The following is a 26,509-nucleotide window of genomic DNA, read 5'->3' as shown; positions in this document are numbered from 1 at the left end:
GACAGACTCCTTAGCAGAGTCTGTTGTAACTGGACAAGGGGAAGTAGTTCCAAACTGAAAGAGGGAAGATTTAAATTGGATATAAGGAAAAGGCTTGTTTTGTTTTGTTTTGTTTTACGATGAGGGTACTGCAGCACTGCCACAGGTTGCCCAGAGAGTTGGTGAGTTCCCCATCTCTGGAGACGTTCAAGGTCAAGCTGAAAAGGGCTCTGAGCAACCTGATGTAGCTGTAGATGTCTGTGTTCATTGCAGAGAAGTTGGACTACATGGCCTTTAAAGGTCCCTTCCATCTCAAACGGTTCTATGATTAATTAAATCCTGGGAGTTTGATTTGGTTTAATTTAAAATAACATATGTGAGCAATTTCAGCTGCACACTGCTTCCGTACAGGAAGGACAGAAGACTGCCTACACCCACCACCTTCCTTGAGGTCTCAGTTCAGAATCTGCCCAGCCAGTGGCTGCTTTCCATGACAGTGAGTGGAGCCCAAGACTTTGGAGAAATTAGGGGCTTTGCACTGGTGAAAGGGCTGCTGAAATGGTGCAGGGTTAATCGTGGCACTGCTCGTGGCACTGTTCATGGCACAGCTCAGCAGAGCAAGCTGCCTGATACCAGTGCCAACTGTGTGTCACTCCTGTTGCTGATCTTGCCTGTACCAGCAAGCTGTGACAAATGTTGGGAGTTAGGTTAGTAACATCTACTCTCTATTCTTTCTTCTCTGCGCAGGTGACTGCAGCCCATGGATTGTGTCACTTGCTTGGCTACCAGCACAACACAAAGGCGGAATGGCAACAGGTAAAGCGGTGCCCTTGCCCTGGGAGGGTGCATGGTGCCCAAACTGTACCAAAGCTGAAAAGATTTCCCTTTGTCCATCTCAGAATCACAGAACTGCAGGGGCTGGAAGGGATCTCTGGAGATCCTTTAGTCCAGTGTCCTGCTAAAGCAACCTCCCTGCAGGAGGTTGCACAGGGAAGTGTTTGAATGGGTTGGAATATCTCCAGAGAAGGAGACTCCACCACCTCTCTGGACAGCCTGTTCCAGGGCTCTGCCACCATCCTGGACAGCCCTGACAAACTGGGGTACATGTTGGTAAGGACACGCTGCTTATCACACAGATGTCATGTCCCTGCTCTCCTCTCTGGCCTGTGGTATTCAGCAGCTGTTTCAGCCCCTGTGCCCTTCTCCTACAGATGTACCAGAAGGAAGAGGAAATCCTGGAGGAGCTGAACCGGCTCACAGGCAGCAGCCTCCGGCCCCTCACTTCTGGCCTCTTCTGAGAGAAGGGCTGAGCCGCCACCAGGCCACCCCGGACATGGCAGTGCACCACCCTGGCCTCCTCATGCTACTGCTGCTGGGTCTGGCCACCCTGGCCTTTCCACCACACGCTGCTGCCCAGTCGCTGCCCGCTGCTCTCCGTGCTGGCCATGCTGCCACCTCGCTGCCCACTGCCGCTGCCGCACCACGCACTCGGTGAGGAGCAGCCCTACCACCCTGGCCCAGGCAGTGCTGTCTCCCTGGGTCTGAGCCCCCTCCTTCACTACTTCCGCTCAGACCATGGGTCTCCTGATATGGTGACCAACAGCACCATTGGGAAGTGATTTTGTGGGCACATCAAAAGCCTTGTTCACCCTGTTGTTTTGTTTGAGTCATGTCTGGGAGACAGCACCATCATAGCCGTCGTGATTTGGGTGCTGCCTGGGGTCTCTTTCTGTCTACCAACACCAGTTTTGCCTTTCTGGTGGCCTTTTCTAGTGGCAGAGAGGACTCACCCTTTCTGCCCTCCTCAAAGGGTCCTCCTTTGTCAGTATTTGTGTCACAGGAATTAGCCCAAGTGACTTGTCAGTCATTTCACCCCCCTCATTGCATACAGATTACTCTTCAGGCTGTGCAAGATGCTCAGGGTGTTTGCTTGGTGTCCCTTCTGCGTCATCCTTTGCTGCAGGAGAGACCTGCCAAGAAGGCCTTCAACAATAGGAGAGTCTCTTGGGACCATCGTTCCTGTAGTGCTAAGGCATGCCATGGTCTCCTCTGCCTGTGCAGCATGCACTGCTCAGCCTTCCCCCATGTACACTCCCTTCCATCTCCTGAATACCACAAACTCATGAAAGAGCAAGAATTATCCTTGCAGTAGAGTTGCACCACATATACATGAAGTAAAATAACCTGTGTAATTGCTTTGAATTCTTCCTGAAGGGTGACGTTGCCTTGCTCTCTCTAGATACCTTCTGTATGATGTAAATCCTCCTGAAGGATTCAACCTTCGCAGAGATGTCTACATTCGTATTGCTTCACTTATGAAGACTTTACTGAAAAGTGAAAATTGGGTGTTAGTTCTGCCACCCTGGGGACGTCTCTATCACTGGCAGAGCCCTGACATCCTTCAGGTCCGAATCCCTTGGTCTGAATTCTTTGATCTCCCAAGCCTTAATAGGAACATCCCTGTGATTGAATATGAGCAGTTCCTTGCAGGTAAAGTATGAAATAATGCATTCTACACTTGACTAAATCATGGAGATGTTTTCTATAGAAGTTTGTTTTTGCGTATGCTTTTATCCTTATGTATGTGAAATAAAAAATCAGTTGGCAGGAGGAGAAATGGGAAGAAAACTTTTGGGGGCAGCTTGTTTCAATGCTCTGTCACTCTGACAGTAAAGAATTTCCTTCTCACGTTCAAGTGGAATTTCCTGTGTTCCATTTCATCCCATTTCTTGTGTTGGTAGGCACCACAGAAAAGGAGCCTGGCTCCATCCTCTTGACACTCTCCCTTCAGATGTTTAGAAGTGTTAGTAAGATCCCCTCAGTATTTTCTTCTCCAGGCTGGACAGCCCCAGCTTCCACAGCCTGACCTCATCCAGGAGTTGCTCCAGGCCCCAACCATCTTTGTGGCCCACCGCTGGATTCTCTCCAGCTGTTCCTTGTCTGTCTTGAACTGGAGAGCCCAGAACTGGATACAGTATTCTAAATGTGGCCTCACCATGGCACAGCAGAGTGGAAGTATCACTTCCTTTGACCTGCTGGCCATGCTCTTTGTAAAGCACCCCATGACAACATTGACCTTTCTACCAGCAAGGGCACGCTGCTGGTTAATGGCCAACCTGTTGTCCACCAGGACACCCAGGTCCCTCTCTGCAGAGCTCCTCTCCAGCAGGTCAGCCCCTAACCTGTACAGATGCAAGCAGTTATTCCTCCACAGGTGCAAGACTCTACTCTTGCTCTTGTTGAATCCCATAGGGTTCCTCTCTGTCCAACTCTCCAGCTTGTCCAGGCCTTGCTGTATGGCAGCACAGCCTTCTGCTGTTCCAACCACTCCTCCCAGCTTCATTTTCTTTAGCGTGTAATGCCACATAGAGTTAACCACCACGCTGCAAAATCTACAAGTGTCACAGAGCTCTTTGGCACAGGAAATAAAGACCACCAAATGTCACACCTCTGTAAAGGGCCCTGAAGGGATCTTTGGCCCCTCCCTTTCAGTAAAAAGAATTTTAAACTCTGAAATTTGAGGGAGGAAGGGTAAGAGGGGTATGAACTTCTGGAGGCTCTTCCTGTAGCAGCTACCCACAGCACTGAAAATCTCTATGCTTCATACTTTCTCTGATCGTGAAGGGAATCAAACTCAAATTTTACATGAATCAAAAGGTAAAAATAATCTGCACATAAATGATAGAAAACAAAGATGCAAAGAAAGCATGTGCAGGGCTGAACAAAGGCTTGGAAGGAAGGCTTGGTTTTGTTCTACATAAAGTATGTTTTATCCAGTTTTAAAATTTACACTTTTGTGCTGATTAATTTCTGCTTGGCACATTAAGTCACGTATAGTTGAGTAGAACTAACAGGTTGTCACATCCCCTGACCAGTGTTCAACTCACACTGAACTTCCTTCCCTTTTCAGTAGGGAAAAGAAGGAAGAGAGAGACTAGTATCATATTATTTCCAGTGGAATGTTTACTGCAAGTAATGCAAGTTCGCACCTTTATTGTAATGATTTTTTTCATGCCCATTAATACTTTGCTTTGCCTTCTGTTTAGAATCAGGAGGGCCCTTTATTGAGCAGATTTATGTCCTGCAAGGCTATGAGGAAGGATGGAAAGAAGGAACATGGGAAGAAAAAATAGATGAGAGGCCTTGCACTGATCAGCTTATGTATTCCAAAGACAAGCACCAGTACTACAGGTAACGTCTAGCAATCATTTCACTTGTCTTCTATTCAGTAAGAAATTCACCCACTTTGATGGAACAAACTTGGGTGATTAGTGATACTTTGTGACCCTCTGAATGCGTTGGATTCATTTTCTTTATAAAACTTGATCAATATTAAAATGTAATAGAAAAAAACAATTTTAAAAAGTCATTATGTCATAAAAAATATTATAAAGGAACTGTCTGTTTTCTTTACCTTGTATATCATTTTCCTAGGGTGTACTGCTGATTTATTTCATTCTATGTGTGGCATCAACTTAAAATACAAACCTGTGAACCAAAACCTTTTATTTTCTTTTAGGGGATGGTTCTGGGGTTATGAAGAAACGCGGGGTCTGAATGTCTCTTGCCTGTCTGTTCAAGGATCTGGCTCTGTTGTAGCCCCCATCCTTCTGAAGAATACCTCAGCACAGTGAGTTGCTTTGTGTTATGCCATGTCCTCAAGCCCATTGCTAGGTGGGAAGAGCAGGGAGAACTTAAAGGCTATGTCTCGTTGTTCTGATGTTTCATCACTAAGCTACCATGGTCCATTAAAATCATTATGGAAGGAATTTATGCTCTAAAAACAACTAACTGCAGTGCTAACAACTAAGAGGAAATAGCCTTGAGCTCTTCCTAATTCTCTCTCAGGTAGATAACTCTACTTGTTTTCTTCTTCTTCCTTTATGCTTTAATGTTGTGTTAAGAGGAGAGGGAACAGTGTAAATATAGTGTATCCCAAGTACTCATCTTGGATCAGAAGAGGCAGTGCTTGATCTCATGTGACCTCAATCCCCATTAGTATGAGCTGCGTTTATAGAAAGCACGTTTTGTCTTTCTGTTCTGAAATGCAGAGATGCCACTAGAATGATCAGAGGAAAGGGAAACTCTCATATGAGAGATGAAGCATGCTTACGTTGTCCCAGTAGCAGAGCATTTCCAGACAGTTATGACCCTGTAATAATTGAAGAAGTTATAGCACAGCAAAAGCTACTGGAGTACAGGGTAGAACAGGAAAAGGAAATAATCACTGTCTATACGTCCGGGGAATAAATCTATAGGAGAACTACAAGGTGTGTAAGATGAAGTGTAGCCTTGCCATGAAAAAAAATACAGCCAAATGTATGACATCGATACTGTTTAATTGGAAATGAGATGAAAGTTCCCTTCGGCAGAGCAGTGAAATTTGTAGTACTTCCTGCAGGGAGCAGAGGAAGCAAAATCCTGTTCTTCAGCAGTGGTGATTTACTGTCTGTGGGGGTTAAACTGCAATATTTGCCAGTGAAAGTGGGAATCTGTATAAAATAAACCATAAAAGTCTATATATGTAGTCCTGCAGTTAATTCTTTCATGGTACCTACGATAGATCTAGTGTTGAGGAAAGTAAAGAGAAAAATTAGGAGTGATGCCGAAGTATTCCTAAGCTGCAGACAAGGTACTTTATCCACAAGGTTATATTTTTCAATCAGATGTGAGCAGGAATAGCAACAAGCATAACAGTGCAAGTGCAGCTGCAGGCCTCTGAAGGGGTCCTACAGAAGGGCAGGGGAGGGCAACCTGTTCCATGCCCACCACATTTTGGTGCACAGCCTCTAGTCCTGTCTTTGTTACTGAAGAGCAGAGATCATGGAATCATCATAGATTTGTTTGAGTTGGAAGGGACCTTTAAAGGCCATGTAGTCCAACTTCTCTGCAATGAACACAGACATCTACAGCTACATCAGGTTGCTCAGAGCCCTTTTCAGCTTGACCTTGAACGTCTCCAGAGATGGGGAACTCACCAACTCTCTGGGCAACCTGTGGCAGTGCTGCAGTACCCTCATTGTAAAACAAAACAAAACAAAACAAGCCTTTTCCTTATATCCAATTTAAATCTTCCCTCTTTCAGTTTTGGAACTACTTCCCCTTGTCCAGTTACAACAGACTCTGCTAAGGAGTCTGTCCCCTTTCTCATAGCCCCCCGTCAGATATTAAAAGACCACTCTCAGGTCTCCCCTCAGCCTTCTCTTGTCCATGCCCCAGCTCTCTCAGCCTGTGCTCTTACGAAAAGTGTTTCATCCCTTGGAGCATTTCTGTGGCCCTTCCCTGGACATGCTCTAACAGATCCACATCTCTTCTGTACCGAGGACTCCCCATCTGGACGCAGTGCTCCAGGTGAGGTCTCAGAGCACAGAGGGGCAGATCCCCTCCCTCGACCTGCTGGCTGCGCTGCTTTTGATGCAGCCCAGTATATGGTTGGGTTTGGGCTGCAAGGGCACAGTGCTGGCTCATGTCCAGTTGCCATCCACCAGTATGCCCAGGTCCTTACATCACCATTACACGCTGTGTTCCTTACATCCCTCAGCTTGTACTGATGGTGGGGGTTTCCGCGTCACAGGTGCAAAACCTTGCACTTGGCACTGTTGAACCTCATGAGGTTCTGCTGGGCCCACTGCTCAGCCTGTCATCATCCCTCAGGATGACATCCTGTCCCTTGGGCATGCTGACCACAGCACACAGCTTGGCGTCATCCGTGCATTTGCTGAGGGCATGCTCAATCCCACTGTCCGTGTAAATAATGAAGACATAAAATAACGTCAGTCCCAGTACTGACCCCTAGTGGACAGCACTCGTCCATTAGTCTCCATCCGGACATTGAGCTGTTGGCTGCCACTCTCAACCAGTTCGAATCATGGTGGCCCCTCTGCTCCCCTCATGAGGAAGCTTTAGGCCACCATGATTCCTCCCCTCAGCTCCTCTGCTCTGGGCTGAACAACCAAGGACCTCAGCCACTCCTCACACACGTTGCCCTCCAGATCCTTCACCATCTTTGCAGCCCTTCTTTGGATGCTCTCCAATAGCTCTATGTCCTTCTCATGCTCTGGCACCTAACCTGCCCCCAGTGCTCCAGGTGAGGCTGCACCAGGGGGACAGTGCCTTCCTTCTCCCAGCTGGCAGTGCTGGGTCTGGTGCAACTCAGTGTACGGTTGCCCCTTCTGGCTGCCAGGGCAAACTGCTGGCTCAGGTTCCACTCGCTGTCATCCAAAAACCCAGATCCTTTCCACAGGGCTGCTGCCTGGCCTGTCCTCCCCCAGTCTGTGTGCATATGCAGGCTTGTTGTGTCCAATATGCATATTCTGTAATTCACGGTCCCTTCTCACCAATTTATTTTATCTAGCTATCCGTTCTGTGTTTTTGTAATAATTACTACTATGTTGTCCAGTACTGACATCAAGCTTACCACTGTGTTGCACAAATGTCCAAAGCACATTTTTAGAGGATTAACATCAGACTGGCCTCATTGCAGGCCTCTGATACTAACACCATTTTAGCAAGAGGACATATACCAGAATTTTAGGCACTGCTGCTTCACCCTTGGTTGAATGGCTTGGCTATCCTTTAGGTCACTTGTCCTAGCTTCCTGTAGCTATACACTCCCTGTGGACACTTTGGTTCAGTGTGTCCTGTTATGAGTTTGCTGTCCCACATGGGATCTTCCCAGCTGTTCCACCTACCACATAGCTACAAGGAATTACACTTTTTGTTTCCTTTCAGATATTATCATGTCTAAATGATTGTTAAGCTTTTAATATTCTTTTTCTTTGTATTGGAAGGAAGACTTTTCATTTAACTGAAGCCCTTTATCTCTTGTTGCCAAAATTCTTTATAGCTTTCCTTTGTTTGTTTGTTTTTTTTTCTGTTTAACCCCATGGAGCTTGTGAGCCTTTCAGTTTTCTTCACTTGGGCACAACTTCATTATTTTTGTATAGATCCCCTTTTAAAAGTTGAATTTAACTGTAGTAGCTTTTCTTTCACCAGGTGATTATCAATCTGATTCACCTCTAAGCTTTCTTTTAAATGCAGTGATTGTTCTCCACCAGCACAGTCTATAGACTATTTTCCAGATTTTTTTGTAGCTGTACATGCAAGTGCCTAGCTGATTTGGAACAGTGTTTATCTAAAGCTGATCGGTTATTTGATTCCTGTCATTTTAAGTAGAATAACTTTGATCTCCCTTCTGCAGAAGCATTTCTTTGTGTGTTCACTCATATTCAGTTTGCTCAGAGCACTCGCCAAATCTTCATCCTGTATATTTTTGGATGCTCAAAACTCTCAGAATCTTCCCTGCTTCATAAATCTTGGACATTGCAGTTGAGTTCCCAGTGTACAAAGAACTTATGGAAAACATAGGCTGTTTGTATGTCAGCTAAAAAAATCAATTTAAAATGTCTCCTTTTTTACTAATACGCTTTTCTAGCATCTGTATATTCTTAAATCTGTTTACTGTAGGGTGCTTTATTACATACATGGAAACCACCTTCTCTGGTTTTTCTCTTGTGAATGCAAAGAAGCTCAAATCTGCTTTCAGGCTGTTACATTACTGCTTACTTCTCCCCTTTGGATCATTCTCCCTGTTGGCAATCTTATTTCTATAATAGCAACTACTCTGAGGGCTATATGAGGGATTGTTATTGCTTGTTTGTGTTTAATTATCACACCGAAGAGTAACATTTATTAAGGAAGAGAGTAGCAACACACAACACCATTATTCTATTCTTATCAGGCTCTGGGTCGCAATTTGCCTTATACATCATAGATGTATCCCTATTCCCCTTGCTCTATTTCCAAGTAGATCATAGGCTGTATAAAGAAACATCATAATGTGAATTCTGTTCCTAAGGGAACTACACTCAGTTCTACAATTTTTAATAGGTCAGTGATGTTGGACAGAGCTGAAAACCTTCTTCATGACCACTATGGAGGGAAAGATTATTGGAATGTGAGTATTCTGCAGTTAGCTTCTCTAGATTTTCTACTTGGTTTTGATTTAAAAAAAAGTTGTTGACCAATACCTGCTTCTGTTTTGCCTTGGATTTTTTTTCTTGAAAGTAACTTTTTTCAGCAGCATTTGCTAAAGGTGGTCTTCAGGCCGCTATGGATTAATGTGATTAATGTGTCTTCAAGTTTTCTCCCCAAAGATCTAGAGCTCTAGGAAGCTGTATTTAGAAGGACCTCCCCTATGCAACGCATCTGCAACCTAAACAGAACTGCCTTTGTGTAAATTCTAGTCAGCCTCAAGATGAGATGTTTCAAAAGAGTTCCTGAGAGTGCTCAGTATCATGCTAACTTTCTTTCTGATTGCAAAATTCCTACAAGTTTCAAGGTAACACTGAGCACTTCAGGATACCCCACCCAAGGGTCTATAAAATAATTCCTATGAGAGTAGTTTTAATAAAATATAACAAAGATAAAAAGTTCAGCCATCAGAAAATAGAAAAGATGTGCTTGATATAGTTTAAATTTTAAAGAGAAAGTGGCTTTCTCTCCTGATGTTCTGAAACCAGTTGTGTAGATCACCAGTATCTTCCTCTAAACCATGTCCCTCAGTACAACATCTAAATGTTTCTTGAACACTTCCCTGGGCAGCCTGTTGCAGTGCCAGACCACTCTCAGAGAAGAATTTATTCCTAACATACAGTCTGAATTTCCTCTGGCACAACTTGAGGCCATTCTCTCATCCTATTGCTAGTTACATGGGAGAAGAGGCCAATCCCCACCTAACCACAGCCTCCTTTTCAGGCAGTAGTAAAAGCAGTAAGGTCCCCTCTGAGACTCCTTTTCTTTACACTGAACAACCCCAGTTCCCTCAGCTGCTCCCCATAAGAGTTGTGCTCCAGACCCCTTGCAGTTTTGTTGCCTTTCTCTGAATGTGCTCCAGGGCCTCGGTGTCTTTCTTGTAGTGAGGGGCCCAACACTGAGCACTCGAGGTGCGGCCTCACCAGAGCTGAGTACAGGGGGATGGTCACTCCCTGCTCCTGCTGGCTGCACTATTTGTGACACAAGCCAGGATGCCGTTGGCCCTCTTGGCCACCTGGGCACACTGCTGGCTTGTGTTCAACTGAGTGTTGATCAGCACCCCCAGGTGCATTTCCTCAATGCAATCTTCCAGCCACTCTGCCTCAAGCCTATAGCGTTACATGGGGTTGTTGTGGCCGAAGTGCAGGACCTGGTGCTTGGCCTTGTTGAACCTCACCCCATTGGCCTCAGCCTAGCGATCCAGCTTATCTAGATACCTCTGTAGGGCCTTGCTATTCTCCAGCAGATCAGTATTTCCTTCCAACTTGGTATCATCTGCAAAATTACTGAGGGTGTACTCAATTGCTTCATCTAGGTCATCAGTAAAGATATTAAACTCAGCTGGCCACAGTATTGACTGAGAAACACTATTCTGAGAAACTGGTCACCAGCTGGATTTATCTCTGTTCACTACCACCCTCTGGGCCCAGCCCTCCAGCCAGCTCTTCACCCAGCAAAGAGTACCCCTGTCCAAACCACAGGCTGCCAGCTTTTCTAGGAGAGACAGAGTCAAAGGCTCCTCTGAAGTCTAGGTCACAGCCTTTCCCTCACCCAGGGGCAGTCAGAAGATCAGGTTGATCAAGTAAGACCTGCCTTTCATGAACCCATGCTTGTTGGGCCTGGTCCCATCATCATCCCGCACATGCTGTGTGACTGCACTCAAGCTGATCTATTTGATAACCTTCTCTGACACTGTCCTTTAGCTCCCTGGATTCTCCTACAGTCTCTTCTTGTAGATGAGTGTCACACTGTCAAGTCTCCAGTCATCTGGGACTTACCATCATCCTAAACTGCTGATAGATAGTGGAAAGTGGCTTGGCAGTCACTTTCACCAGCTCCCTCAGCACCCCTGGGTCAACCTCATCAGGCCCCATGGACTTGTGTCATTCCACAAAGAGGTCACTATTTCCTCCTGAACTGTGGGGGGGCTTATTCTGCTCCTCATCCTAGACTTCCAGGTCAGGGAGCAGAGTAGCCTGAAAATAACTGGTCTGAACAACTTTGTCCGAGAATACGTCAGCAAAATGCAGGATTTCTGAATTTGGTTTTACCACACTGGGAGGATGACCTCAGAGAATTAGATGATCTGTGCTGTTCATTTGATTCGTGTTCACAAAGAGAACGTAACTGGTACTGATTTTGTTTTCTCAAACTTAGAGCCACAGAAAAATTTAGGCTGGGATGTGTCCAGTTGGCTCTGCCATGACAGTTGCATTCCAGAACTAGATCTGATTGTTCTGGGCTGTGTCCTGTTGAGGGTAGAAGGTCCCCATGGCTGGAGATCTGTCACCTCTCCGGGGCCCATCCCACAACTTTGCTGCTCTTGCCAATAAAAAGTTTCACCTTATGTCTAAACAGAAGTTGCCTTGCAGCAGCTTGGGCCCATGGTCTCTTGCCATTTTCACCGTGCCTCTAAGAAGGGTCTCTGTTGTTTATTTCTTTCCTGATGAAAAGAAAGAAGCAGCAAAACTTAGAGATAGTTAGAAAGGACAATATCATACATGCAAATTTGAAATACTCCATGTAATAGAATAACCAAATACAGAGAGCATCCACTTTAGAAAGTGTGTCAGTTTGTGTGTTCTCTTTTGGATATGCCTTTGCAAAATGAGTATTCATCCAGAATGTTTGCTGTCAGAGGAATGCTTTGTGCCCAGAAAAAACCTGTTTGGCACTTATGCAGTATGTGTGACATGACATGACAGCTGCACACACATCAGGATGAACTTCAGAAGTGTTTGATATGGGCATGCGTTCGAAGCTGTTTGTTGTTCTCCCCAGTGCATTGTACTGCCATGGGTTGTGTATGCACATTTCTGCTGCTTTTTGGGTATAGTGTCTTCATCACATCTAGGGCAAGGTGACTAATGTCTCAACAGGATCAAATTGTGTTGACGTTATACAGAAAGAAGGAGAAAGTCTGTCCCTGAACTATAGCATGAGTCTTCTGCAGCAGACAGTATGTACATCCTCCTTTAATATGAAGTTTTGCTAGAAGATTTGGGATGAGATTAGAAAGCCAGTATTGATCTCTTTCAGGATACTAGAAGAGTATTCTGAGAGCTCCTTGTTCATGAAGCTATCTGCACTTAGTCATTTTTAGCTCTCCCTTTTTCTGATTCAGCATCTGCTCTTATTCCAACAGACTCGTCGAAGTATGGTATTTGCTAAACATCTCCGTGTAGCAGGAGATGAGTTTAGAAACAAGTACCTTCAATCCACAGACGAGGCAGACAGGACTCATTACAATGAGGACTGGACACAGATGAAGGTAAAATTGTAACAGTTAGCTTCCCGTAATAGATGGGATAAATTGCTTTTATTTTCTATACACTGCAGGGAATATTGGAAGATATGCATGAATCTCACTCTCCTTGCCCAGATCACAGTGGACATATGTGTTAATACTCTCTCCTTTTTGTGTGACATGAGTCACACAAAAGGTGTTGAGATGCAGCTGGCTGATCTGGCTGTTAGATTTCTGTTGCCCTCATTTCACTAAAGGAAACTTAGATCTCTTCTTGTGTTTAGCATCATCTTTGATTATAAAGTTCAGCTGCAAACTGCCAGTTCTGGGTTTGGTCAAGGAGAGCGTTTTTGCTTACAAAGATTTTGCACCCTAATTTGTCTTGTATGACGCTGGCCTCCAAAAATCAAAGTGCTACAAATCCATACCTTAAAATTACTTTCTTCAGCCATCAATGCCTTATCTAGAGATTATGCATTAAAATTCCCAGGCCTTTACAGTGTGAATGGATAATGGCACTCTTAGGTTTTAAAATGTATTGATCTTTCTCTCTTAGGTTAAGATGGGTACAGCTTTAGGTGGTCCGTACCTTGGGGTTCATCTCAGAAGGAAAGATTTCATCTGGGGTCACAGAGAAGATGTGCCTTCCCTGCATGGAGCAGCAAAGAAAATCCACAGCCTCTTGAAAACGCATAACCTTGACAAAGTTTTCATAGCCACTGATGCTGTTGAGGATGGTAGGCAAATAATAATCACTTTAGGATCAGTGACTTTTGAGAATGAGCACAGGATTATTTTGTTTTTATAAACAACTTTTATAAGAATTCATATGCCTCCATCATTGAACATGAACAGGATTGGACAGCTAGCTGTTTCCTTCAAACATCTGTAGTTGGTATCTGTAATGCAAGGGAAAGCACAACAATGTGCAGAGCAGCAGGATCCCAGGCTGCAGGGGGTGAGGATTTGCACAAACACAACAGGAGTAGGCACAGAAATAAGGGAAAGGAGCTACTCACCTTGAGAAGGCCTCAGGTATATAGGAATCTCCAGAGAGATACCTTGGCCTCCACTGCCATCCCTTAAATGAGATCAGGGAAGTGGTGGATCCTGGCTCCAGCCCTTGTGGTCACTCAGGTGACTCCTGAGCTCTCCTGGGTTGGCCCTGCTTTTCTACTAGGTGCACAGTCACTGCTTCAAGCCTTGACTTAGCATTTCCATTACAGTGTCAAAACATTTGTTAGGCATTTCTCACAGGGACTCTGACAGTCTCTACAATTGGGAATTTAGAATCATGGAATAGCTCAGGTTGGAAAAGACCTTAAAGATCATTAAGTCCAACTGCAACATTTGATAAGTAACATGCCATCTTTGCCTATTCCTCTTCATCTTCCTTCCACCCTACCTTTTTTCTTTGCTTTTCAGAGAGTCTTGCATGCTGCTGGGAAGAGATCTCTGAAGTCTCCTTCCAGCCACCCATTTGTCTGTCTTCAACAACCATCTGGGGTGGCTATGTCTGTGAAATCTCCCAACGCTGGGGTTTCCCCCAGGGTTGCACCTCCTTTCCAGTACTGTCTAGGGATATGTTTAAATATACAGTGTAAGAATACCCCTGCAGGGAACTGTGAATTTATCTTAGGTTTGCTGTCATTACAGCTTCTCTGTAGAAATGAAAAGGAGACTAGTAGCTGTGTCCATTATACCTTGTGCAGGTTTCCTTGACCTGCAGTATTTGTCCACCTTACACCATCTGCCTTACTGGCTGCAGCCCTTGCTTACTATACTCTGATGTTTGTCAGATGTGTCATAAAGTTAATCAGTAGATTTTGGATTTGCTTGCTTTATAACTGTTCACCCAAAGCTTTTTTAAACACTAAAATTTTACAGCAGCAGCAGATTGCACTTTCTAACATAAAAGTTTGTTTTTCTCTGTTTCAGAGATTGAATTGCTCAAGAAACTGGTGCCTGAGATGGTGAGGTTTGAACCTACTTGGGAGGAGCTAGAGCTGTACAAAGATGGGGGAATGGCTGTGATTGACCAGTGGATCTGTGCACATGCTAGGTAGTGAATTTGATTTTCTTTGGGCCTAATTTTACTGTTACAAACCTGAATATTGTTTTTGACCCAGATATAGTTATTTGCAAATCTCTTACTGAAATTCATTGGACTGAAATCTGTTACTTGTGTTTGAAAAGCAAATGAGCTTCAGAAACCCGTTCTGATTTTTTTCCACAGGTATTTTATAGGCACCTCAGTTTCAACATTTTCCTTTCGGATTCATGAGGAAAGGGAGATCTTGGGATTTAATCCAAAAACAACTTACAATCGATTTTGTGGTGAAAAAGAGAAAAACTGTGAGCAGCCAACTCACTGGAAAATTGTATATTAGTATGCAGAGAAATCCAAAGACCTTATACTGGTGAACTCAAAAGAAAAAGGAAAGTCTATGGGGAAGAACATCCCTTCAGAACTCAGTCCTCAGCTTTCTTCTATGATTCTTGCTGTTTACTTGATGTTTGGGCTTTGAAACACAAGCAATATTTATCCTCTTATTCAGGCACTGATGGGAGCAAGGAAAATGAAGTTATCCTTGGATTCAGTTCTCAGTGTAACTGTGGTGACAGGACAATACTGGACACTGCACTGGAGATTTGAAAGGCAAAGCTTTGCTCCGAAATAGTGAATTAAGTCAAAGTTCTGTTTCTAGTTCTGGGGAAGGAGGGCATCAAAGTTTAACATCTACAAATGTAACATAACTACAGTCTGTACTGCATTTCTGTCTTTACCTAATTATTTTTTGTTCAGCTCAGTGCTTGCCTCTGATTGCAGAAACTACAGCTCATCTACACTATGTGAAGTTGTAGACTGTGCACAAACTGCAATTCCCTGGGAAAATCTTCCCTTTTCAAACAGCAATTTGTCAACATTCAAGTTTTTTGATGCAATCAGTACTCAGTAATAATTCTCTGTGAGAACCAGCTGCTTTTCCTAGCAATCTCAGTGGGCCTGTACTAAGAGAGGCACCAAGATTGGGTTTGTATAGTGGTGAAAGAAACAAAGGAAGCTTTTCCTCATCCTTCGAAGGGTCAATTTAATCTGACTGATGCTCATACCTTTTGGGTATTACTCAGATGTTCAACTAACGGAGACTAGTTACTAGACTGTGATGCTTTGCTAGGGAACGTACTGAAAGGCCTTTCATGCTTCCATGTCAGTTAAATGGATCGTCTCACTAGTTCAAAGGAATTTTTCCTGCATTTCTGCTTTCATTTTTCAAAAGGGAACAAAATGAGGAAAATAACAGATAATAAAGGTCATTGGACCTCATAATAATGTTTATAGGCAAAGCAGAAATCTTGTAGATAGCACTGTGCTCTGATGGAGATGGCTGGTAGTACATGGGAGGAGCACTGTGCTACACTACCAGTCAGAGAGAAAGTGCAGCTTCCATTTGAGAAATGTTTTGTAACTACCAATTCTAGCTTGTGCAGTCTCTTGCTATTCAGAATTGTCTGGTGGAAGTATTCTGCTGCATTTTGTGCTTCAAATGGAATGTGTGTGGTTCTGTTAAGCAAGATAAACTTTTTTCAAAAATGGACCAGGAGAGAGAGGTTTCAAGAGGTGAGGCAGGCACTTTTCCTAAATCCAATTTTACTGGATTGTTACTCCTCTGTTAGTGGACCTTCCACTTACTTTTTTCTTTGGTTTGAGTAGGGATATAGATAGGACCCTTACACAGCATGCACTGAGTATTTCATACGTGCTTCCAGACACTGAGGTTGTTTCTTCTGTGCAATTGCAGTGAGGGTCATGAAGACATCTCAGACAGCAGTAGCTGCAGCTCTCCTATTTTTACCAGCTGTTTATTTTATCTCTGTGCAGCAGCTGACTCTTACTTGTTATTAAGTGAGGAACCAAGCATTTCAAAGCAGTGCCTTTGCTCATGAAGCTGTGTTCTTGTTTATCCTGTGTGCCATGTAAAGCGATAGTGGCATTTTACATATAAGAAGAACCTCAGTTCATTAAGAAAATAAAAAGCTTTCTAGCATGTTGTGTGTTTTGTCCATTCTTACTACTTTTTACCTGTGCATTTTACAGTATCAAGACTGTTGACTTAGCATAGGAGATACTTGGATAAAACCTGCAACCCCAGCAAGGCTTTATTCATTACCCGTCCCAAGAAGCAAAAGTACAGCCAGCATTGGCCTTCTTCTCACTGAGAGACTGCAACTATGAGAGCTCCTCTGAAAGTAATGCCTCCTGTTTTACAGTATTGGCACACATCATCAGAGGCAAATGTTAGTGGTATGGCAGTAGAGGTTGAACCTTCCCACCAGAATTCTGTTACATTTTGATAAACGAGTCCAGAGGAAAGCCACTAAAATGGTGTTTGCAGTGCATGGCAAACGAGGAGAGAAGAAGGGAGCTGAACCTAGGGGAAAAAAAAAAAGGAACTATTTTCTTTCACTACATAAAAAGGATTGTAGAGAAAACAGATAGGCCTTTTTCAGAGCGCTCAGCGAAAGGACAGGAAGCCAAAGGCCCAAACTGCCACAGGGAAATTTCTGCTCACCCATTTTCTGACACCCACTTTTCTGGCTCAAAGCAGGGATTAGAGAGCAAGGTGACAGCTCCCATGGTCAAGGGCTTCCAACTGTTAATCTCAGTAAAAAGCTGAAAAAAGAATGACAGCAGTTGTTTAAATGGTGGAATTTCCTTGTTTCTTAGGTCCACAAGTTCTTGAGACACATTTCTTTCTTGTCTTTGCTGTTAGAATATGTACACAATACACAATAGTCTGCATACACATGACCTCATGGCCTCTCTGTGCAACCTGTACTGATATATCTCTTTCTATTACAAGCTGCCCTGTGATTCTGTATTGTCTTCTGCCTCTGCATGCAGCCTTCTGTGTTAAAGAGTAACTAACTTTCCATTGCAATGGAAAGCTTAGTCAGATGATACGTATTCTTGGCAGTAATACTGATAATATTCCATTTTTAGGGCAGTTACACTTCCAGATTATGTTCTCTCTGTCTTGGAAAGTTGACCTGTCATTGGCTCAGCAGTATTTTCCTACAAGATACAACTCAGATCACAGATTAGTTTGACCCAGTGTTAAATCTCCTAAGGGCACACACCTGATATCCCCAACCTTTTGCATCGCCCCCCTAATGCACTCAGATCCTTGGGCAAAGACAATCCTAGAAATGGGTTTGCCTTTTCCCAAGGAAGGAGCAACTGACAGTGTCTTCCCCACCTACTTCCCTGCATACACTTTGGAGACTTTATATCCTCCCAAAGTTTTTTGTCTCTTTGTCTGAGTAGGACCAGGATGGTTGTCTTCGGGTGGAAAGCCACTGCCAGTGGCTTCTGCTAAATTTTCATTCCAAAGTTTCCATGTCCTTGCACCCAATACCCTCAGTATAAATAGTCCATTATATCAACCTTTCCAGAAGCTTGTGGGTTGCCATGACTTGCCACAATGCAGCAGCCTAAATGGGTTTACCTCTGCACTGCCAGCTGCTTTACCTCTATTGCTGTAGCCATCCCCACAAAGAAACTGCCACCATTCATGAGTCAGTATGGAGTACTGGCCATTTTTCAGCAAATTTCAGGGCCAGCTGGAGAGTTTTCACCTCTACAAATTGACTCAACTCACCTTTTCCTCCCATGGCTTTCATGACCTGCTATGTGGGACTGCATAATGCAGCCTTCCACTTTTGATGGTTTCCTACAACACAACAGGATCCATTAGTGAACAAAACATAATGCTTTTCATCTTCCGATAATACATGGATTATAGATGTCCAACCTTCTGCGGAACTAACACATTGTGCTGGTTTGATGGCAGTGGTTGCTAGTCCCAGTGAGTTCTCAAGGTGTTTATCAAAGATTTTTGATGAAATATTACCATGAAATATTATGAAATACCATGAAAAAAAGGATGTTTTTTTAGAAATCTCAGAACCCATTCGCAAATTTCTTTATCAAAATGGAAAACACAGCTGTGTATTTTTCACTGTTGACTCTGTTTAGCCAATGTATTCAACACACATGAAATTACTTGCCATAACCTGAGCTTTCTTCAGTGACATTATATTTGTTATCAGTACACCTCTAATGAAAATGACATTGAGCCATATCTGTAGCATCAGCACTTCTTTCACCTACCAACAATTTTTTTCTGTTGAACTGGATATTGTAGGAACACTGTAAAACCCATAGTGGCAGAAAAAAAAATGAGCTGTGGTTGACATTCTGCATCTCTCAGAGCTGATGCAGAGCATGTAGGGCCTGAGTTCCTCATTGTATCAAGTCAAGGTCATCGCATTTTTAAGAACCTTTACCGTTAGAGGTTGTATTTGCTTTTTCTTGTAAAACTGTTCTTCTGGAGATTGCATTCCATCCTGTTCTTTCTCTTTATACATGGAACATACTGGGCCTTTGTTAAATCTGCCACTCTGCTTTTTGGAGCTATGTGAATATATTATATATATATTATATATATATTTATATATATAATAATAAAACACAGGTTGGAACCCATCTGATACCCGCATACAGCATGATATAGTTTGGACATTGAAAGTTATGCCCCAGAGGGAGCTGCTAATTTTACAGAATTACAGTGATTTTTAAGCAGACTTCCAGTCTATATATATATATGCATAAAATAGTTACTGTTATTTCTCTTTTGCTTTCCATTCCTAGTACATCATTTTTATCTCAGCCTACGAGTTCTGTTTTAGAAGACATGTCCTGATCTGGGCAATGCCAAAGAGCTACAATTTACTGCACTGTATTGGTGTCTAGCCTGAGCCTAGCAGACACTGTTCAACACCCTCAAAGGGACGAAACAACCTCTGGATCTGAGCCAACCTCTACAACAGGCCCTGCAGCTGAACCAGAGAACCAGCTTGTACCAATATCCTTCACCTCTGTCCACAAGCAGAAAGAATGGAAGCAAAAGTCAACTCTTTTAGTAAGGAAGAAGAAAGGAGATGAGGAAGGCAGCTCCATAATGAGGCCATCATGAGAGTGGGAGGAAGAGGTGGAGGTTATAAATGAAGCAGTAAGCAGCCGATGCCTATCCCTAGGTGAGCTGTGAGATGTGCAGATAGATTTCAGCTGTTCTCCAGGCATCACATTGTTATCTGGCTGTTCTGATTCTAGGTTGTCAGGGCTGATAGCATAGATTTAGGAGCATGAAAGCCAGGCAGCTGGGATCTCTCTCCAAAGAATGGGGCATTAACTAAACAATTGCAAAACCTGGAAAATCTCTTTGTCTCTGAACATGGCTTCTGTTACCTGTGAAGATAAAGCATCCTTATAAGGAAGTATTAGAAGTAAGTGTTGTTCTGCTCCAGAGAATATATAGTGGCTATAGGCCATGTACCAGCCTGTGATTTTACCTACATAACCATGGAGATGATAGGAGGAAGTGGGATGGAAAACCTACCTCGGCCCTAGAGGCATGGGTATGTGTGGAACAAGGATAAATCAAAAAAGAGGGTACTTTCAGGAAAATGGCTGCTCTAGTTTCTGGTGGGTTGTTCCCCAGATGAAGTAGATCTTATTTCTGAATTTGATAATGAATCTTTCACTTTGCATTCACGATAATTGAGTAACACATACAGCAACCAGAACTACAGGGGCCCTGCCTCCAGCAATTTTGAGTTTCAAACTCAAAACTCGTCAGGCACTGGAATGGGCTGCCCAGGGAGGTGGTGGAGTCACTGACCCTGGAGGTGTTCAAGGAACATTTGGACATTGTGATGAGGGACATGGTTTAGTGAGAACTATTGGTGATGGGTGTATGGTTGGACTGGGTGATCTTGTGGGTCTTTTCCAACCTTGGTGATTCTATGATTCTAGACAGTAGACCAACCTTCCTCTGACCGTGGCCTCAATTTTGACATGTTTTGCGTCTACCACATCTGGTCTCTCCTGCCAGGTCTGTCCATCTCTGGCCACTGCCATCAGGACATTTTGTTTCCAACGTCAACCACCAGATCTACCTGTTTCTGGCCCCAGTTGCCAGGCCTACACGCCTACACCCACATACATCTTCCTAACACAGATGCAGCTGTCACATCCACTGTCTCAACACCCTGACTGAAAATGAGATACTAGCAATATATGGGGGGGTTTAGATGCTTCAAAAGTTGTTGGTACAAAAGCACAGCACCTCTTAACACCATGAGTATCTGTGCTATGTTGGATATTCAATCCACGTCATTCAACTGATGCTACATGGAGTAAGTGAGTAGCACTAATTAAGCAATGAGCTCGAATGATGAAACCCAACAGCCCAGGTGTATGGGGCTGCTGAATCATGGCCTGAACCTCTGATTGATCACCTGAGGCAAGCAATGAGTGAGCCACGGGAGCACAGGTGAAGGCAAATCACCTGTGCTGCAGGAAGGGGGTGGAGCCTGGCTCCACCTCTCCTAGACCCATTTAAGAGCTGACTGCCAGTGCAGAAGGATCTCTCTGGAGATCCGCTCCATTGGAGTTCATCTTGCGAGCCCAGGACAGGGTGAGTGACTTTCTCTCATTACTCCAATATAAATTATATTAGCCAAGCTCCTGGATATACACCCCCTCACCCCCCCCATCTATATATCCGTTGATTATTCAATTGGCGAGCCAGGCAGGCCAAATCTACTTTACATTATGTCTTTCTTATGAAGTTTCTATAAATGGGTCGAGGGAGAGAACACCATTCCCCTTGATAAAATGATCCCCGGGCAGATCCCAGGGTTTCTGGGATCTCCTTATTATCAACTGGCAACTATAATTGAGAAATGGGGTCCCCTGTGTACTTTGGGGAATATTTCCTCAGTATGCTTAACAGAATACTTTCAGGGACTGGACAAAGATAACTACGAAAGAAAGGCAATGGCCACTGCATGGCCACTGTTAAATGCTTTAAATCAAGCAGAGACAAGATCAGATAACTTAGAAAATGAAAATCAGCTATTAAAAGCTTGTATTGACAAATTGGAGCAAGAACTTAATGTATTGACGGGGAAAAAACCAATTTTACAGTTTCTAGGTCAGGTCCGTAGTATTTCAATAGATGATAGTCATACCTCTGAAGTAGCGGACCTGGTTCAAGAGGAAAGCAGGAGTTCCAAGTCAGATCTAGAGGTTCCATTTATGGCGGATCCCCTGGAACTCTGTCCTATTATAACTCAAAAAAACAAAAAAGGTACAAGATAGACCAGCAGGGGTGCCCCCTGACCAATGGCCCCCTGCTGAAACGCATTTGCATGTGACAGCCAGGCCATACACTCCAACTGAATTAATGGACATGGTGCAGCGATTTCGGCAGAGGCTGAGAGAGAGTATACCTGCATGGCTGCTCAGGTTATGGGATTCAGGAGCAGAAAGTGTTATGGTTAATGGGCTGGAAATGGCAAAGCTGACCATCGTAACATTACACCCTGCTGTCAGGCAGAGACTATACTCTGCTGTCCAGTATACTAATGAGAACCACTCAATAATAGATTGGTTAATGGCAGCATGCCGGATGGTCTGGCCAAATAAAACAGATATTCCCTTAAACATAGGACTATGGTCCTCCATGGAGGACCTTCAAAATTACATTCGTGAGTTAGGCATGAGAGAAGCAATATATGAAGACTCGTATGATAGCCCGGATATGATCGCGGGCATGCGAGATTTAATTTTACAACAGGCCCCTTCCCACCTGTATGGGACCTTAGTTTCGATATTAAACCCTCTGGTGACCTCGGAAGCTGTAGTTCAGCAGGCTGCTCAGATAGTAGCTGATCTGGGGGAGACAGAACGTCTGCGGACTAGGCACAACATTCGGATGTTAGAAGAAGCTGAGGTCCTGCCGGTGACTAAAACCAAGACGCCGGCTATTTGAACTCCTCGATCAGGACCCATAAGGGTTTCCTGAAAACAAATGTTTAATGACCTAATTCGAGCTGGGGTCCAATTTGCTAAGATTGACCGCCAGCCCAACCATGTCCTTCTCCAGCTTTGGAGGCAGCTAAAGGACAATCAAAAATTTCAAAACTATCCCTAAGAAATCAAGGGTAAGAATTATAGAGAGGATACCAACAACAACATGGAACCTAGAAGACTTCATTGTTCCTAATAGGAAAAAAAGCTGCCTCAAGTGTCTCGGGCCACGATGCCTGAGCCATCGGAAGCAAAAGAATTGGCCCTAGCACAGTTCATGGCGTGACAGGGGATGTTAATCCCCCTAGGGCCTCCAGACGGGACCGGAGGCCCTATGTAGAATTAACGATTTATTGGTCCCAAAAAAATATTCAGAGAGTTATGGCATTAGTGGACACTGGAGCAGAAACATCAATCATTTACGGAGATCCAAACAAATTTCATGGAAACAGAGTGATGATTGGTGGTTTTGGGGGACAAACTATTCCTGTCACCCAAACATGGTTAAAACTGGGGGTAGGGCGTCTCCCACCCCAGGAGTATAAGGTATCTATTGCCCCAGTCCAGGAATACATCTTGAGCACAGATATTCTATGCGGTCTGGCTCTTCAGACAACCATGGGAGAGTTCAGACTCTGACAGAGATGTATTAGTATCCGGGCGGTGCAGGTAATATTAAGAGGCCATGCGAAACATGGGCCAATTTGCCTGCCAGAACCGCGCCGGATTACTAATGTGAGACAGTACAGACTCCCGGGTGGGCAGGACAAAATATCAAAAACGGTGCAGGAATTAGAAAAAGTGGGCATTATAGGACCTGCCCACAGCCCATATAATTCCCCCATATGGCCAGTGCGAAAGTCGGATGGCACGTGGAGAATGACAGTAGATTACAGGGAATTAAATAAGGTCACGCCGCCTATTCATGCAGCCGTACCCAATATTGCTTCCCTAATGGACACGTTGAGTAGGGAGATAAAAACCTATAATTGTGTCCTAGATTTAGCAAATGCATTCTTCAGTATCCCAATTACTGAAGAATCGCAAGATCAATTTGTTCACATGTGGAGGAAGGCAGTGGACCTTTCAGGTCCTGCCACAGGGGTACGTGCATTCACCAGCATATTGTCATAATCTAGTGGCGCGTGACCTGGCCGATTGGAAAAAAACGGATAATGTTAACTTGTATCACTATATTGATGATCTCCTGCTGACATCCAACTCACTGGAGGCAGTAGGACAGGTGGCGGATTCATTAACCGCCTGTTTAGAACAGAGTGGACGGGCTATAAATCCCCAAAAGGTGCAAGATCCGGGCCTGTCTGTAAAATTCCTGGGGGTGGTTTGGTCAGGAAAGACCAAAGTACCGCCCAGTGCTGTCATAGGTAAGGTTCAGGCGTTCCCAGTCCCTACAACATCGAAGCAGCTGCAAGAGTATCTAGGTGTATTAGGTTATTGGCATTCTTTTATACCTCACCTAGCGCAGCTGCTAAGACCACTGTATAGACTCACAAAAAAAGGGGCAGCTTTGGGATTGGGGGAAAACAGAACAGGATGCTTTTCAACAGGCGAAACTGGCAGTTAAACAAGCCCAGGCATTGGGTATATTTGATCCTACCTTCCCAACCAAGTTAGATGTTCACATCACTCAAGATGGCTTCAGTTGGGGCCTGTGGCAATGCCAGAGTTCTGTTCGGACCCCCATTGGTTTCTGGTCTCAGGTTTGGCACGGAGCAGAAGAGAGATACAGTATGATTGAAAAACAGTTATTGGCTGCCTATTAGGCACTGCAGGCAGTAGAGCCAATAACTCAAACAGCTGAAGTTATAGTCAAGACCACTCTGCCGATTCAGGGGTGAGTAAAAGATCTGACCCACCTTCCTAAAACAGGGGAGGCCCAAGCACAAACAGTGGCATGATGGGTCGCCTGTCTCAGCCAAAGGAGTAGTCTGTCTTCATCCCCTTTGAAAGAAGAACTTCAGAAGATCCTAGGCCCACTAACATATCACAGTGATGCACCGAAAGGAATACTGGTCGCTCCACCGCAGAAGAATCCTGTTCAGGAGGGAAAATACCCTATCCCTGAAGATGCTTGGTACACAGACGGATCCAGCAAGGGCAATCCGAGCAAGTGGAGAGCAATAGCATACCATCCTTCTACTGAGACAATCTGGTTTGACGAGGGAGATGGTCAGAGCAGCCAATGGGCAGAACTGCGAGCTGTGTAGATGGTTAAAACCAAGGAACCTGGTGATGGTATCCTGAACATCTGTATGGATAGTTGGGCTGTGTACTGAGGGCTCACTTTGTGGATTGCACAGTGGGCCACCCAAGAATGGACTATCCATGCCCAGCCGATCTGGGGCAAGGATATGTGGTTAGACATATGGAATACAGTCAAACACAGGACTGTACGTGTCTACCATGTTTCTGGTCATCAGCCCCTACAGTCACCGGGAAATGAAGCTGACATGCTGGCCCGAGTTCGATGGATTGAGAATTCACCATCCGAGAACATTGCCCATTACATCAGAAGCTACGGCATGCGGGACAAAAGACAATGTGGGCAGCTGCTAAAGCATGGGGACTGCCCATACAGCTACCTGACATCATCCGGGCATGCCGGGATTGCAACGCTTGCTCAAAGATGAGACCGAGACCACTGCCCGAAACAACAGCTCATCTTGCTAGAGGACATAATCCTCTCCAGCGATGGCAGGTCAATTATATCGGGGCCCCTTCCTCGGTCTGAGGGGGCGAGATATGCCCTGACCTGTGTTGACACTGCAAGTGGTCTACTGCAGGCCTATCCAGTACCGAAAGCAAACCAGGCATATACCATCAAGGCACTCACAAAACTGATGTCTGCCTACAGGACACCTCAAGTCATCGAGAGCAACCAAGGAACTCATTTTACTGGTGCACTGATACAACGCTGGGCAGAAGAAAATAACATCGAATGGCAATTCCACCTGCCATATAATCCGATGGGGGCAGGCCTCATCGTACGTTATAACGGTATTCTTAAGGCTGCCCTGAAGACAGACTCCCAGTCACTGCAGAGGTGGACTAAGAGACTGTATGAAACCTTGTGAGACCTGAATGAAAGACCCCGAGATGGTAGAGCCAGTGCCCTGAGAATGTTGCAGACAACATGGGCCACCCCGCTTAGGATCCAAATTACTGATCATCAGGTAAGACCCCAGATTGGTAATGAAAATAATCTTCTGCTCCCTGCCCCTGAGAATTTAGATCCTGGCACCCACAGAATAAAATGGCCATGGAAGGTGCAGGTAGGACCCCAGTGGTGTGGCCTACTTGCACCTTGGGGGAGATTGTTGGAGGTGGGAGGCTCAGTAGTCCCTCCAGTAATAGGTACATGGCCTACTGATGTTGTGGTCAACACTCCGATCTTCATTGCTAAAGGGACTCCCATCATGTCCCTATGGCAGATCAGGACACCTCCTTTGGTGCCTGATTTTTATTATGCAGCCACAAACATCCGACCAAAAAGTGTGGTGCACGCTGCCAGGATGTGCCCCTGTACAAGCGGAAGTGTTGACCCAGGATAGAAACACGGCCTGTATTTTGCCCTGGAGGGCAGATCTTCCCCTCTTGGTACCTCTGAAACATCTGTATTTCTCCCTGTGAGTCTTTGAGCCTTCAGGATTACCGGAAGGAATGAAATGTTATCAAAACGTTCCAGTGTTACTGTCAGATCATGTGTAACACCTGGTGAAGGACTGCATGGGACTGATGGAACATAGGACAGACCTGCACCTCACGACCATATGCCTCCGGTAACATCATCGACCGCTGGCCCATAGAAGGATGTCAAATTTCACCAATCGTCACTCATCTTGAAATTTAACAACATGTGTCACGATGAAATTGTATAAGCGTCACGGTGTATTGGATCTCTGTATTAGGGAAAGCTCACCCTTTTAGTAAACAAAATCATTGGTTCATGCTGTGAAGGGGTGGAGTGTACGGGGCTGCTGAATCACGGCCTGAACCTCTGATTAATCACCTGAGGCAAGCAATGAGTCAGCCACGGGAGCACAGGTGAAGGGAAATCACCTGTGCTGCAGGAAGGGGTGGAGCCTGGCTCCACCTCTCCTAGACCCATTTAAGAGCTGACTGCCAGTGGGGAAGGATCTCTCTGGAGATCCGCTCCATTGGAGTTCATCTCGCAAGCCCAGGACAGGGTGAGTGACTTTCTCTCATTACTCCAATATAAATTATATTAGCCAAGCTCCTGGATATATATACATATAGTGTGTGTGTGTGTGTATATATAATGTGTGTGT

General features: G+C 44.6%; 1 protein-coding gene across 1 annotated transcript; it reads left to right on the top strand.

The window, feature by feature from the left end:
• Positions 1-726: 726 nt before the first annotated feature.
• Positions 727-16,308, top strand: POFUT2 (protein O-fucosyltransferase 2). Its single transcript, XM_019616828.1, has 10 exons — positions 727-795; positions 1,191-1,470; positions 2,219-2,469; positions 4,026-4,170; positions 4,499-4,609; positions 8,869-8,935; positions 12,158-12,283; positions 12,816-12,996; positions 14,198-14,321; positions 14,496-16,308. The coding sequence occupies exons 1-10, from the start codon at positions 786-788 to the stop codon at positions 14,647-14,649; spliced, it is 1,449 nt and encodes a 482-aa protein (XP_019472373.1). The 5' UTR covers positions 727-785; the 3' UTR covers positions 14,650-16,308.
• The last annotated feature ends 10,201 nt before the right edge of the window (positions 16,309-26,509 follow it).

Source organism: Meleagris gallopavo, chromosome 7 (genome assembly GCF_000146605.3).
Source record: "Meleagris gallopavo isolate NT-WF06-2002-E0010 breed Aviagen turkey brand Nicholas breeding stock chromosome 7, Turkey_5.1, whole genome shotgun sequence".
NCBI lineage: Eukaryota > Metazoa > Chordata > Aves > Galliformes > Phasianidae > Meleagris > Meleagris gallopavo.
Note: the sequence above shows the minus strand (reverse complement) of the source record. Positions and strands in the feature narration are given on the sequence as shown.

Bases quoted from the DNA above. Each gene is read 5' to 3' on its own strand.
- POFUT2 (XM_019616828.1), top strand. The intron at 4,610-8,868 runs GTGAGTTGCTTT...AATTTTTAATAG, and splicing joins CTGAAGAATACCTCAGCACA to GTCAGTGATGTTGGACAGAG. The intron at 12,997-14,197 runs GTAGGCAAATAA...TCTCTGTTTCAG, and splicing joins CACTGATGCTGTTGAGGATG to AGATTGAATTGCTCAAGAAA.